Source organism: Myxine glutinosa, chromosome 5 (assembly GCF_964187855.1).
Source record: "Myxine glutinosa chromosome 5, kmMyxGlut1.1, whole genome shotgun sequence".
NCBI lineage: Eukaryota > Metazoa > Chordata > Myxini > Myxiniformes > Myxinidae > Myxine > Myxine glutinosa.
In genome coordinates, this window is record NC_136265.1 from 211,532,328 (window position 1) to 211,544,596 (window position 12,269).

At 43.4% G+C, this 12,269-nt stretch overlaps 1 protein-coding gene across 1 annotated transcript in view; it reads left to right on the plus strand.

Annotated features, from left to right (window-relative positions):
• Positions 1-7,306, plus strand: part of LOC137426429 (uncharacterized) — a 132,791-nt gene extending 125,485 nt beyond the window's left edge. The window contains exon 16 of the mRNA XM_078779445.1: positions 5,447-7,306. Coding sequence (XP_078635571.1) covers positions 5,447-6,723 — 1,277 coding nt within the window. The 3' untranslated portion in view covers positions 6,724-7,306. The remainder of the gene's footprint in view (positions 1-5,446) is intronic.
• The last annotated feature ends 4,963 nt before the right edge of the window (positions 7,307-12,269 follow it).

Below are 12,269 nucleotides of genomic sequence, written 5' to 3' on the forward strand. Positions count from 1 at the left end.
TCTCTGCCGGTCCTAAAACTGGGTTACTCTCTATGTTGCCATCCCATTCATTCTCTGTATCTTGTATCTTGCACTGTTCTTGCGATCTTGCATGCACAGCTAGTTTCAAATCCCCCCACAACATCTCGATGGGATTTAGATCCGGGCTTTGACTTGGCCATTCCCGAACCCTCCATTTCTTTCTTTTCAGCCATTCCTTGGTGGATTTACTGGTATGTTTAGGGTCATTGTCATGTTGCAAGGTCCACCTTCGGTTGAGCTTCAACTTTCCGACAGATGGCCTCACATTATCCTCAAGCACCCTCTGGTACAATGAAGAATTCATAGTGGATTCTATGATGGTGAGCTGCCCAGGCCCTGATGCAGCAAAGCTGCCCCAAACCATAATATTTCCACCACCATGCTTTACAGTTGGTATCAGGTTATTGTGGTCAAATGCTGACTTCGGTTTTTGCCAAACATGTCTTCTGGTACTGTGGCCAAATAGCTCTACCTTTGACTCATCTGTCCAGAGCACATTGTTCCAGAAGTGCTGGTCTTTGCCTCGGTGTTCATTGGCAAACTTTAGTCTTACCCTGATGTTCTTTCTGGACAGTGAAGGTTTCCTCCTGGCACACCTCCCATGAAGATCAAATTTGTGCAGCCTCTTTCTAATGGTAGACTCGTGCACTTTGACATCAACAGTGGCAAGAGCTACCTGTAGGTCCCGCGATGACATTCTGGGGTTCTTCGAGACTTCTTTCAGCATCTTGCGGTCTGCTCTCGGGCTGAACTTGCTGGGGCGGCCTAGCCTGAACAGGTTGGCAGTTGTTTGGAGTCTTCTCCACTTGTAGATGATCTTCCGGACAATCGAATGATTGATTTCAAATTGTTTGAATATCTTTTTAAGTCCCTTCCCAGACTCGTAGGCATCTATAACCTTCTTTCTGAAGACCTCGGAGAGCTCTTTTGGTCTTGGTATGGTGACGCCGCACACTTCAACAAAAAAAGAGCAAACAAAACTAAATGTCTGAGGTTTAAATAAGACAGGTTCCTCCAAGATCCTCTCTAACGATGTTCTGATCATTTGCACCTGACCTGGTGCACCTGATTCTAATTTTCGGTATTTGAAGTAGTGATAAATGTCGGGGTGTACTTACTTTTTCCACATGTGAAATTTGCATTTATGTTTATTTAAATTATACAATGGACTACAAAATGTAAATGTTTCATGATATTTGTTATATTATATCACCTTTATCTATCAATATTGTTGAAATGAAGATCAAATAGCTGTATGTTGAAATATGTTGAAAAAGTCAAAACTTTACATGGGGCGTACTTACTTTTTCACGTGACTGTAAACTAAAGGCATTCGGCACCGATTCACCAAAGGGAGATCATGTTTAACAAATTGATTGGAGTTAAGTGAAGATATGTTTTGTGAAGTTATGGGCTAACCCCCGCTCTCGCAGGGAAAATGGCCTTAAAATGCCTGTTGTTGTTGTTGTTGTTGTTGTTGTTGTGTTGTTGTTGTGTTGTGCTTGTATGTGAAGCAATTTCTGATTTTGTGGATGAGGGAAGTGCAGTAAGATGTAGTATATGTAGATTTTCAGAAGGCACTTGATGAGGTATAGTACCACAAAGGAGGTTGTTAGCTCAGGTTAGGGCTCTGACTTACTATCCCCGGTCACTGTTCCACCCAGATACTCAAACCTATTTCCTTGTCTGATCTGCTTCTCCTCTGACCTGATATTCATTTATTTTCTCTGCTGCCCAACCCAAATCACCTCTATTTATCCATGCTCATTTTCAGCCCATGTTTCTCAAATGCCTCCTTCCACTCACCTAGTATTTCCTGCATCTCCCACTCACTCTCCACCACAACAACAAGATCGTCCACATACAACATCCTCCCCAGCATACCTTTCATGTTTTCCTTCCTGGTTACCAGCTCCATCATCATGATAAACATGAGTGGGCTGAGACAGCTTCTCTGCCTCAAACCGATGTTCACATTGTATTCGTCCGACATCCCAGGACCAACCAAAACTCATCTCTTTGTTCCCTTGTACATCCCTTTCACCAACCTGACCTCTGCCTCCGGCATTCCCATCCATCTCGGTGTTGCCATCACCATCTCTTCCGGGACAGTGTCATAGGTGATCTCCAGATCCCCAAATCCTAATACCATTTCACCATGCACCTCCAAACTCTTCTCCACCACCTGTCTCAGTGTGAACATCCCATCTGTCATTCCCCTAACCTTTCTAAACCCTGTGCTGCTCTTCTCCGATCGTCTCCACATTCTTCCTTTTGCTCCCATCCAGAACCCTCTCCAGTACATTCATTACATGACTAAGAAGCGTAATGCCCCTCTACTTCCCCAGATGTTGAACATCCCCCTTCCCCATCGGCACAATTAACCCTGTCCTCCACTCCCCCGGAATTAACCAATCTCTGATCCATGCATTCAACAACCTCCGCTTTCACCTAACTCCGACTTTCCCGCTTCAATTATCATCTCTGTACACACCTCATCAATGCCTGGTGCCCTTCCCTTTTTCATCCTCTTCAATGCCATCTGCACTTCCTCTTCCGTGAACTCCACACACTCCACTTTCCCCTCCACATAACTAGGTAGCTCCAGCTCACCTTTGCTTCCTTCCCGTTTCAACAGCTGTTTGAAATATCCTTCCCACACCGTCAATACTGCGCCACTCTTTGTCACTAGCCTCCCACTGCCGTCCTTGATAAACACCCAACACCGCCACATCTTTTTTTTTTTTCTTGCATACAAGATCGCGGCTTGTGGAAGAGCTAACATTAATTACAAAAAAACAAACGGACACGTAAAAAAAACTAGATGGTATTCATAGAATGCTTACCCAACGCAGTCAACTTGGTGTGAGCCAACTCTTCTATTTTGGAACGTTTCTTTTTTTTAATCCAATATGGCTGCCAGACCACGTGAGTGATGACATCATAAATTTATATTCTCTAAATAATTGTTGCATAGATCATGCTCAATAAATTTCAAACTGATCAGACTAAGCGTTGTCCCTGTCAAATTATGACATCATAATTATGGCACCAATGACATCATCGTTAACAACACCTAATCCCCATATGGAGTTATTTACAATGAGCCATGTTTCAATTTTCTAAATGCTGACACTGCACACACTTTACTTTACTGAAATGCAGACACAAATGTTATATTTTCGTCAAAAATCATCGGAATTTCGCCAAATCTGTTTTGGTCGTGTTAATATACCTCAGCGATTGACAAATCTGAAATCAGAATTTGATTTGAGGTCAAAATGACCACGTGAGGTCGCTCCGAACTTTGCCTGCTCGTCATGTGCAGTGTGATTAATTAATTCCATGCCCACTCTAGAAGACTTCTTCTTCTTCATGCAATAACAACTTCTAGCTTCCAGACCGTACATCCAATCATCTTGAAATTTTGCACATTTGTTACACTTCATTACCTCTACTATAATATAAAGTTTCACGTCGATCAATGAAGCGGTTCAAGAGTTATAAATTTTTAAATATTTTCGTTTAATTATTTATATCTGCCAAACCACGTCACCTATCGCAAATTATTCCAAAAGGTCATTTTAGTAGACTGATATGCTGAACACATCTGTGAAGTTTCCCCTCGATAGGATCAAAAATGAGGGAGGAGCTAGGTTTTAAAAGTTTATGCTTAAAAACGTCATAACTCCGAAACCATGTGACACATGACGTCATGCTCATTGACTTATTTGTTCGTCATGGGTATGCGATTCTGCCTGCAAAGTTTGGCCTCGATCTCTTCAGTCGTTTTGGAGAAAATTGGATTTTAGCGTTTTTTCAGGCTTTTCACTCAAAACAATATGGCGTCCGAACCACGTGACCTACGACGTCATTATAATTTTATTTCTGCATCAATTGATACCGAGAAGATGCTCAAGACATTTCATCCTGATCGGATAAAGTTTTTTACTTGTCGAATTATGACGCCATAACAGCGGCACCTATGACGTCATCATTCACATATGTTATTCCGCATGGAGAGTTCTTTGCAATGAGAGCTGTGTAAATTATTTCTGTGCAGCGGTTTTTGAGATATAGAGGTGCAAATTTTTTGGTTTTTCCAAGATGTCGCCCATACCACGTGACCTGTGACGTTATCTATATTCATTAAAATATTCTACAGGAGGAGGCCCTCCTATGGTGAAAATTTTATGCTAATCGGACCAACGGTTGCCGAGAACATGATTTTTTTTAAATGCAGACGCACGTACGTACGTACCCGAATGCTTAACCCTGCCTTTCGCTTCGCGAGCGCAGGGTAAACATATAATAAAGGGAGCGGGAGACAAGATGGGGAGAGAGAGGGAAGCACACAAGTACAACAGTTGAGAACGGGAGATCTGTGGGAGGTAGAGGGCTTGGGGGGAGGAGGCGTGGAAAGGGGGATGGGAAAGGTATAAAACACATGGAAACTGCTGAGAGTTCAAGTAAAGAAGGCGCTATTTCAAAAAAGTGGATCTAGGGTGAAATTAACAGGGGTAGAAAAGATCAAGGTTTTGGATGGGGGAAGTTAAGAGATGGTGGTTGCCTCCCTCTATTCTTTATCTCCCCTATCCTCTTCCAAACCTCCTTCTTTTCGCCAACTGCCTCCGCTACCTCCGCCGTCCACCATACCTGGTTTCTATCCCTCGACGATGCACCCTTTCCTGACGGCCTTCCACACAACTCTTCTGCAATTCCCCTAAATGCCTCTCCATACTTATTCCACTCCTTCTCCAAACCTTCCGCTTCTTCGCTAAGTTGCTCAAACCTGGCAATCACCTTCCCCTTGTACTCTACGGCGACTAGGAGGTTGACTCGTCTCGGAGGCTGCCTCATCATGTGGCGTATAATCTGAGGTCCGCTTCTCTGCCAGTTCACAACTGGAGCTGCGCTGAGCACAAGATTCCGGGAGGACCTTCGACGGCCACTGCTTTGCACTGGTGATGTCATCTGGAATGCTCCTTGTTTGTCTGCAAATTCCCTGAAGCTCCGAACCACTCTTTATTTTACTGCGGGCCAATAATCTGCGGCACCCCTATCTTCTATTTTCTCATCTTCTTTCCTTACCTTTTCATTCAGGGCGCCCTTTTTGTTGTTGGTGTTTGGGCTCGAGCCATCCCCTGTGGTGTTAATAATAACAATAACCTTACCTAACCAAACATTCTTATGTTTGGTTGCTGTTTCCTCCCTTCCTCGCTCTCTCCTTTTCATGTGGGATTCATTGACATGTGGGAATAATAATGAAGGAACTTTTACATCCATGGATATGTCCAGAGGATACGTTCTGGTATAACATCTCAGAAGCATAGTAATTGTTGTTTTACGGCTTGGATCTTCTCCCACAAGGATTTTTGATAGAGATTGATACTTGTTCTTGTTGCTTTCACCCCATATCCTCCAGGAGGTTTTGCATCACGTCCCTTCGTCCGTGGTGTACAGAATGCTGAGGAAATTCCCACCAATCTTCATGCTCCGAGTCACCAGCCATCAGTTGGTGCTGCCAGCACCAATGGTTCAATTACACCGATCCCGTGCCCCAGACAATCCAGAGAACCTGCTGCTGCAGTCAGAGCGCAGAGCAGAGCTTCAGAAACACGATCTCCCACTGTAACCGCTGTGTCGACTCCTAAAAACAGAGAGCAAAAGGATAGGGTGACAGAAGCACGGGCAAGCTCACGGATAAGGGCAGGCAAAGAGGCACGAGAGTGCTCTGGTGGAGGACCCACAGTGGGAAGTGTGGCAGATAGCAAAGTGATGCCAAGACGGGGCTGGCGTACCACAACTAATACACGTGGCCGGTCATCCACCAGTTCCGAGGATGCCATCCCTCCTCGTACCTCGACTGCACGTACCAAGCGACCAGCTTCTGCTACTGGGACTGATATCCGCTCATCACGCATCAACCATGCCCCAGAGCCTAACCCCCGTCCATCTTCAGCCACACCAGTCGCAGCACCCCGCCGTTCTTGCGCAAAAACTGAGCCACACACCTCTTCAACACTCTCACGTGTGAAGGAGGCCCAATTAACCCAAAAGAGAACTCTACCAACTCCATCACAGCGTTCTCAAGTCGACAAAACGACGAAAAAACCTGTAGCAGGGAGCACTGCTCGTCCTAAGCCAGAACCACGTGCTTCCACCAAGAAGCAAAGCAGTTTTGTTGCGCCACGCCAGTTAGGGAAATGGATGGAACCACGTGACAAGCAACTTCAATCTTCCACTGGCAGTAATGGATCAAAGCCAGTAGAAGCTGCAAGCAAACCTGTAAAGGAAGAGTCGGGAACAAAGCGCAGTGACGGTGGACGATTAACACTCATCAAGTCGCTTTGGCGAGATTCGAAACGAGCGTCAGAGTCTCGCACGACACCGCAGACTGCCAGACGCACAGCGTCAGGACGCAAAGAAACACCACTGCCAGGCCCTCGGCGTCCAAAGTTGCCTGACGGCGAGGCAGGAAAAGGTTTGGTTGTTGACAAAGGGAAAAGGGGCAGTACGAAGAAAGATGTGGGCCAACGGCAGACGTCCCTTGGAAAAACTGCTTGTAATACAGAGAGCATGGAACGAGTGAAGCACGAATCGATCCGAGGAGGACAACAAAAGGAAAGAGATCGACGGACATCCATAGGCCCAGGATGGCCAGGGAGAAGGAAAAACACTGTACCAGAGTCGAGCCTTTAAATTATTTCGGAAAAATAGAAGTTGTTATGGAATGGAGTTGAGATGTACAAATACTTTTGAGAGAGAGTGAGCAGATCCCAAATCTAATCAATTTTTTTTTTTTAAACTCTTTCACGGTGGCAAGTAATACAAATGCGACATTTGAATGTTAAGCGCATATTACTTGGCATTTCTGGTTTTAGAGTTTGTATTTGTAAGGAAGGAAGTGATTCATTCAAGTTTAGATCTGAGGCTTTTTCCAAATAGTCTCTCACATAAAGGGGTTTTGATCATTGGGACGGTTTAGTAGGTGATGGCAGGTGGTGGGCTCAGCGAGTTTCACGCAATTAGATCTCCTATCCTCACTGTTACTGAAGAAGCACTTTCTGACATTTTACTGAAGGCATCTTAACTTAGGATTCAAGTTCTGAAGCTGTTTTATGTTTGCATTCTGGGTCTTAGTGATGTCACATCAGGCCAGATTGGGTTAGCCTAACTTGTAGAGAGACTTGTGGCAACATTTTGAATTTTCACTTTAGGGAGGATGAAATGTCTGCAAGTGTCACCCATTCCATCAAGTAAATATGACCCTTACTGAACACGCTCCAGGAGGACGGCACGTGATTTAAACTCCTTGTTGGGTAATCGTAGCATTTTATTACCTGCGCCACCGAAGGTGGGCAGAGGCTATGTTTTGTCTGTCTGTTTGTCTGCTTGTGAACAGGATATCTCAAAAAGTTGTGGACAGATGAAGACAAAATTTGGTGGAAAGATTGAGTATGTGACAAGGACGAAATTATTAGATCTTGGTGAAGATCTGGATCCGGATGTTGCAATTTTTAAGTGATTCTTCACCATTGAGAGGTAAGGCTAAAAATGACATTCAGCAGGATATCTCCAAAAAATTTGGACTGATTCAGACGAAACATGGTGGACAGTTGGGTGTGTGACAAAGACAAATTGATTAAATTTTGGTGAAACTTAGAATCCGGATCCAGATCGGATCATTTTTCAAGTGATTCTTCACCATTGAGTGATAAGGCCAAAAACAACATATAACATGATATTTTAAAAAGTTGTGGACGGATTACGACAAAACTAAGTGGATGAGTTGTTTAGGCGACAAGAACAATCCGATTCGATTTTGTAGGTCTGGATCCAGATCCGGCCTATTGGTGGGATACAAAACGTAAACTGTTCCTCCTGGCAGAGGTATGCTCTCTCCTGGGTACCATTCTAGTTGAAGATGTAATGTCTTCAAAAGTATTTCAGCTCGAGGCATATCATTTGGTGTGCTTATTTCTTTTAAAAATATACAATAAACATCAAGGTTACGAATGAAATATTCGCAATTTGAGAAGAGAAGAAAAAAAGTGATCTTATGAAGAAGTTTATTCATTGGAATGACAAAACCAAATCATAAATCCTTGCCTCAACTATATGTTTATGAAGAAGACACAACATACACCCAGAACTACTGTACATTGGATACTGTGAAAGTGACATCGACTTTGCAACTCGAGTAAAATGTCTGGCTCTCTTTGTCAAAATCCCCATGGATTGTGACAGATTCCAGCGCTTCACCAACATCCGCCAGTCAATCGCTGCTTCTTCACACACATCAACATTTCGCAGTTTCACAATAGCTTCTGAAATGGCATTCAATAAGTTCAATAGGTATATAGGAAATTGGGTCATCCATCAAGAGATGGAGGAATGTACAACTGGTAAAAGTGTCCTTGTACCACCCACGATCGGGCGAAGAACCAATTTTGACGAGTACCCAATAGTTGATGAGTAGGAGACTCCTGAAATGAGGTGCCAAACAGTTGCTTTGATGATGAGCACGCTTGATGTGTTGTTGCAAGGAAAGCTGTGTTGGTGACAACTGGACAGGGTCCTTGATGTCTTTTGGGAAGGCCAGAAGCGGACATTGTCTGGAGATTATACACCTCAAGAAATATTGGCAAATTAATCAAAGTCCTCAAGTTTTTGCATACTTGTTTCATTGAAGGTACCAAATCAAAGACCATGACGTCCAACAAATAGGAATGTTTCTACATGTGAAACCAGGTCTCCAGACCGAGCTGCTCTGAAAAGACGTCAATATGTCTGGTTGAAACAACCAGTCACTCACAACTCTTGCAAACGCGATTGCGTGCAGAATTATTGGAATGTCTGCTTCGTCAGGATTAGCCATGAATAAAAGAATATCAGTCACCTGGGATCTCTTGGCTGATGTCCTTTCATCAAAGCCACCAGATGCGATTATATTTCAGGATATTGATGAAATTTTCCATGTCGTGTTTACTTTCAGGAAGTTCATTATATTGTTTCCAGTTAACAGGGAAGAGTTGTTACAAGGATGATAGGTGAAATCAACAGGACATTTCTCAAGGTATCCCAACCGCAATGGAAAGCAAGTTGAAGCTGACGTTTCGGGCGTTAACCCTTCGGATTAGTAAGTAAAAGAGGATGCGTTGATTTTGTCCAGTCCGCCAATGCAGAACGACAGTAGCCTTCACCAGCAAGACTAGTTCTTCACTCTTTTTGTTTCAAATATGACTGTTGGTGGTTTTTGAAGATATTTTATTTCGGATTTTTGCTCCAATTGCCCAACAGGAGCTTAAATCAAGTGGCATCCACCAGGGTTTTTGTATACATAGTCGAGGCTCATGGAAGAGATAGTACACTGAACCGATCAGGACGTAACAGAACAAAACGACCAGTAGAGAGAGGGGGGGGGGACACCAAGTGACATCCACATCCCCATCAAGTGACATCCACATCAAGTGACATCCACATCCAGTGACATCCATGTGGGGTATGTTCAGGATGGGTCATATTTGCTGAAATGGGTGACAGACTTGTTATACATCCTGTCCTCCGAAATGTGTTTCTACGGCGTGTGTCAGATTTTGCCTCTCATGTATTAATATGTTTGTTTGTTTGTTTTTTTCCTTTTGAGAAGTTGCCCAAGGTATCCAATCAGAGTTGAGGTTAATTTTTTTTTAAATGTTGTATTTCATTCTTTTATTGGCTGAGTCGAGAGGTGTGCCATATTGGGCTTTGTTTACTCGGCAGGAAAGCTTGTCCTTTTTAAAAACCAGTTTTACCTTTTCGACTGGAAGGGGCTTCGTAACTACGTCTTCACATTCAGTACAGGTGTATGCACGCTTAACAACATAATTGATTTGTGTAGAAAGAAAAATCCCTGATGTTCTTTTTATTATTTGACTTACCGAGTCTCAAAGGAAGGAGTTTTAAGTTGTTCTGTAAATGGAGTGACACATATTTGAAATACCTCCTTATTAAGGGTGTTTGTCTTTGTGGAACGCCGCCTTTCATAGGGCTATGGTGGAGAATGCAGATATGTTTGTTTTGTTCCCATTCCCACGATTTGTTTCCGTTTCAGGAAATTAACCAGCATTACGAGGCCTTAACCTATGCTCTGGTTTCTTACCGGTGTCTTTCAGGTTTGTATATGTATGTATGTATGTATATGTATATACAGTACTGTACAAAAGTTTGGGTTGTTCCAGTGATATTCATACTTTAGCATAATTCATCAAACATGGAACTCCTTGTCTCATGCAGTCCTGGGCGGGGTCTGCGAGCAGCAAATTTGATTGGTTGAGATGATGTAAATGCCACCATATTTTCTCCATCTACTGCTAAACGAAAGGTTTTTGAAAGGCGATTTGTGTTGTACAGTGTTGAAGTATATAATTCAATTGACTAAAATAATTATTACAAAGGTTTGAGACGAAAAAAAAAAAAATCCCAAGTTACCGCCATTGATGCAGCGTCTTTTACACCACCTTATCTAACACGTTATATACGATTTGCTATTTTTGCCTGTTGCGTGTCCTTTATGACATCCTTAAAAACACCGATGTTCCTGTTTGAAATGATTTTCAATTTTTTTTGACTGCCAGACAGGCAGACACAGTAAAATAATTATCTCGCTCGTCTCTGCGCATGTGCAACCGGGCCGAAGTCAGAGCCAAAGTACTGCGAAACTACAGGTTAGTTTTCCGATTTGTGTTCAAAATATAACGTTCAATTGAAGTCAGGTCGTTCCTCGATGACACACTGACGTTTGTAGACAGACACAGACAAAGTGAAGCAATTGCTCAACCCCGCTTTTCGCTTTGCACGAGCGCAAGGTATTTATCAGTGATAGCAGTCACGTGTTTATTATTGCAAATGAGCAGCCAATTTATATATGCGCGTGAAACAAATTGTGTCATTAAATAACAAGAACAGTGTCATTTTATAGTATCGGTCAAGACTTGAGTGCCATCACTGTTTTACCCATGCTTCCTGTCTTAGAGGAATATTGTGCAAAATATCCTGCAGTACATTCCACAGGTCTGTAATGGTAGTTGGGTTCGTCTTCTCTGTTTCCAGGTAATCAATTCCATATAGCCATGATGGGACTCATATGCAGACTCTGGGGTGGCCATTTTTTTGTATACATAGTCGAGGCTCATGTAAGAGCTAGTACACTGAGCAGATCAGGACGCATAAGGTCAAAAGGAACAGTGGAGAGAGAGAGAGAGAGGTGGGTGGGGTGTTGGGGGGGGGGGGGGGGGACAAACAGCAGTGTTGAAGGCCAGGATAGAGCGAGACGTGGACAAACGCTGGGTGTGGGGAGAAATGGGGGGGCGGGGGGCAGGAAAAGACAAGATGGATATAGAAGGAAACACAGGAGAGAAAAAGTGTAAGTTTATAAGTTGAAGGGGTTTGGGGTGAGTGTGGGGTTAATGAGTGTAGAAAAGATCATGGTTGTGCATTGGGGATGATCTGAGATGGTGGTGAATAGCTGTCTTTAAGACCTGGAGGGAAGAATGAGATTGAAAAGAATGTGGAAGGTTATAAGTCTTGGGGGGAGAAGGGGAACTGGTGGGAAGGGTCAGGGAGATCAGTCCTTTCAGAGAGAGATGGTGAGTGTGACATTTGTCAGGATTGAATGATGTATTCCAAGTGTTTAACCACCTTGAGATTTTTTCAAGGTCTGAGGCTGCAGCCTGCTGTTATCTTGTTGGAAAATGAATCCTCTTCTGATTAAACAATTTCCACTAGGAACTTCATGATGCTGCAGTATCTGCTTGTGCTTCTCTTTTGTTCACGTCCCATTGATTTTAACAGGTTTTCCTTCACCGAAAGCTGGGATACAACTCCAGATATTCACCGAGCCTCCGTTGTTTCACAGTGGGCTCCGAACATTGCGTGTCATAACTTTCTCCAGGTCTCGGTGCACGAATTGGCGTCTCTGAGATCAAATAAATTCAAATTTCAATTAATGAGACAAGAGTACCCGATGCCATTGTCCACTCACTCAGTCTTGGTGTTGTCCTCAATTTTCAGTATTTTCACCTTGTTCTGAGGTCTGAAGATTGCTTTCTTTGCTGCAACTCTGCCATGCAGACCTGCTGCATTCAGCCTGCTGCACACAGTGCGAGACGAGATGTTAATGGTCAGGCCTGCTCTCATTTCATTTGTCAGCTGCTGCCTTCATTTCCTTCTATCTCGTAAGCTGAGCAACTTCAAGTGCTTGTCTC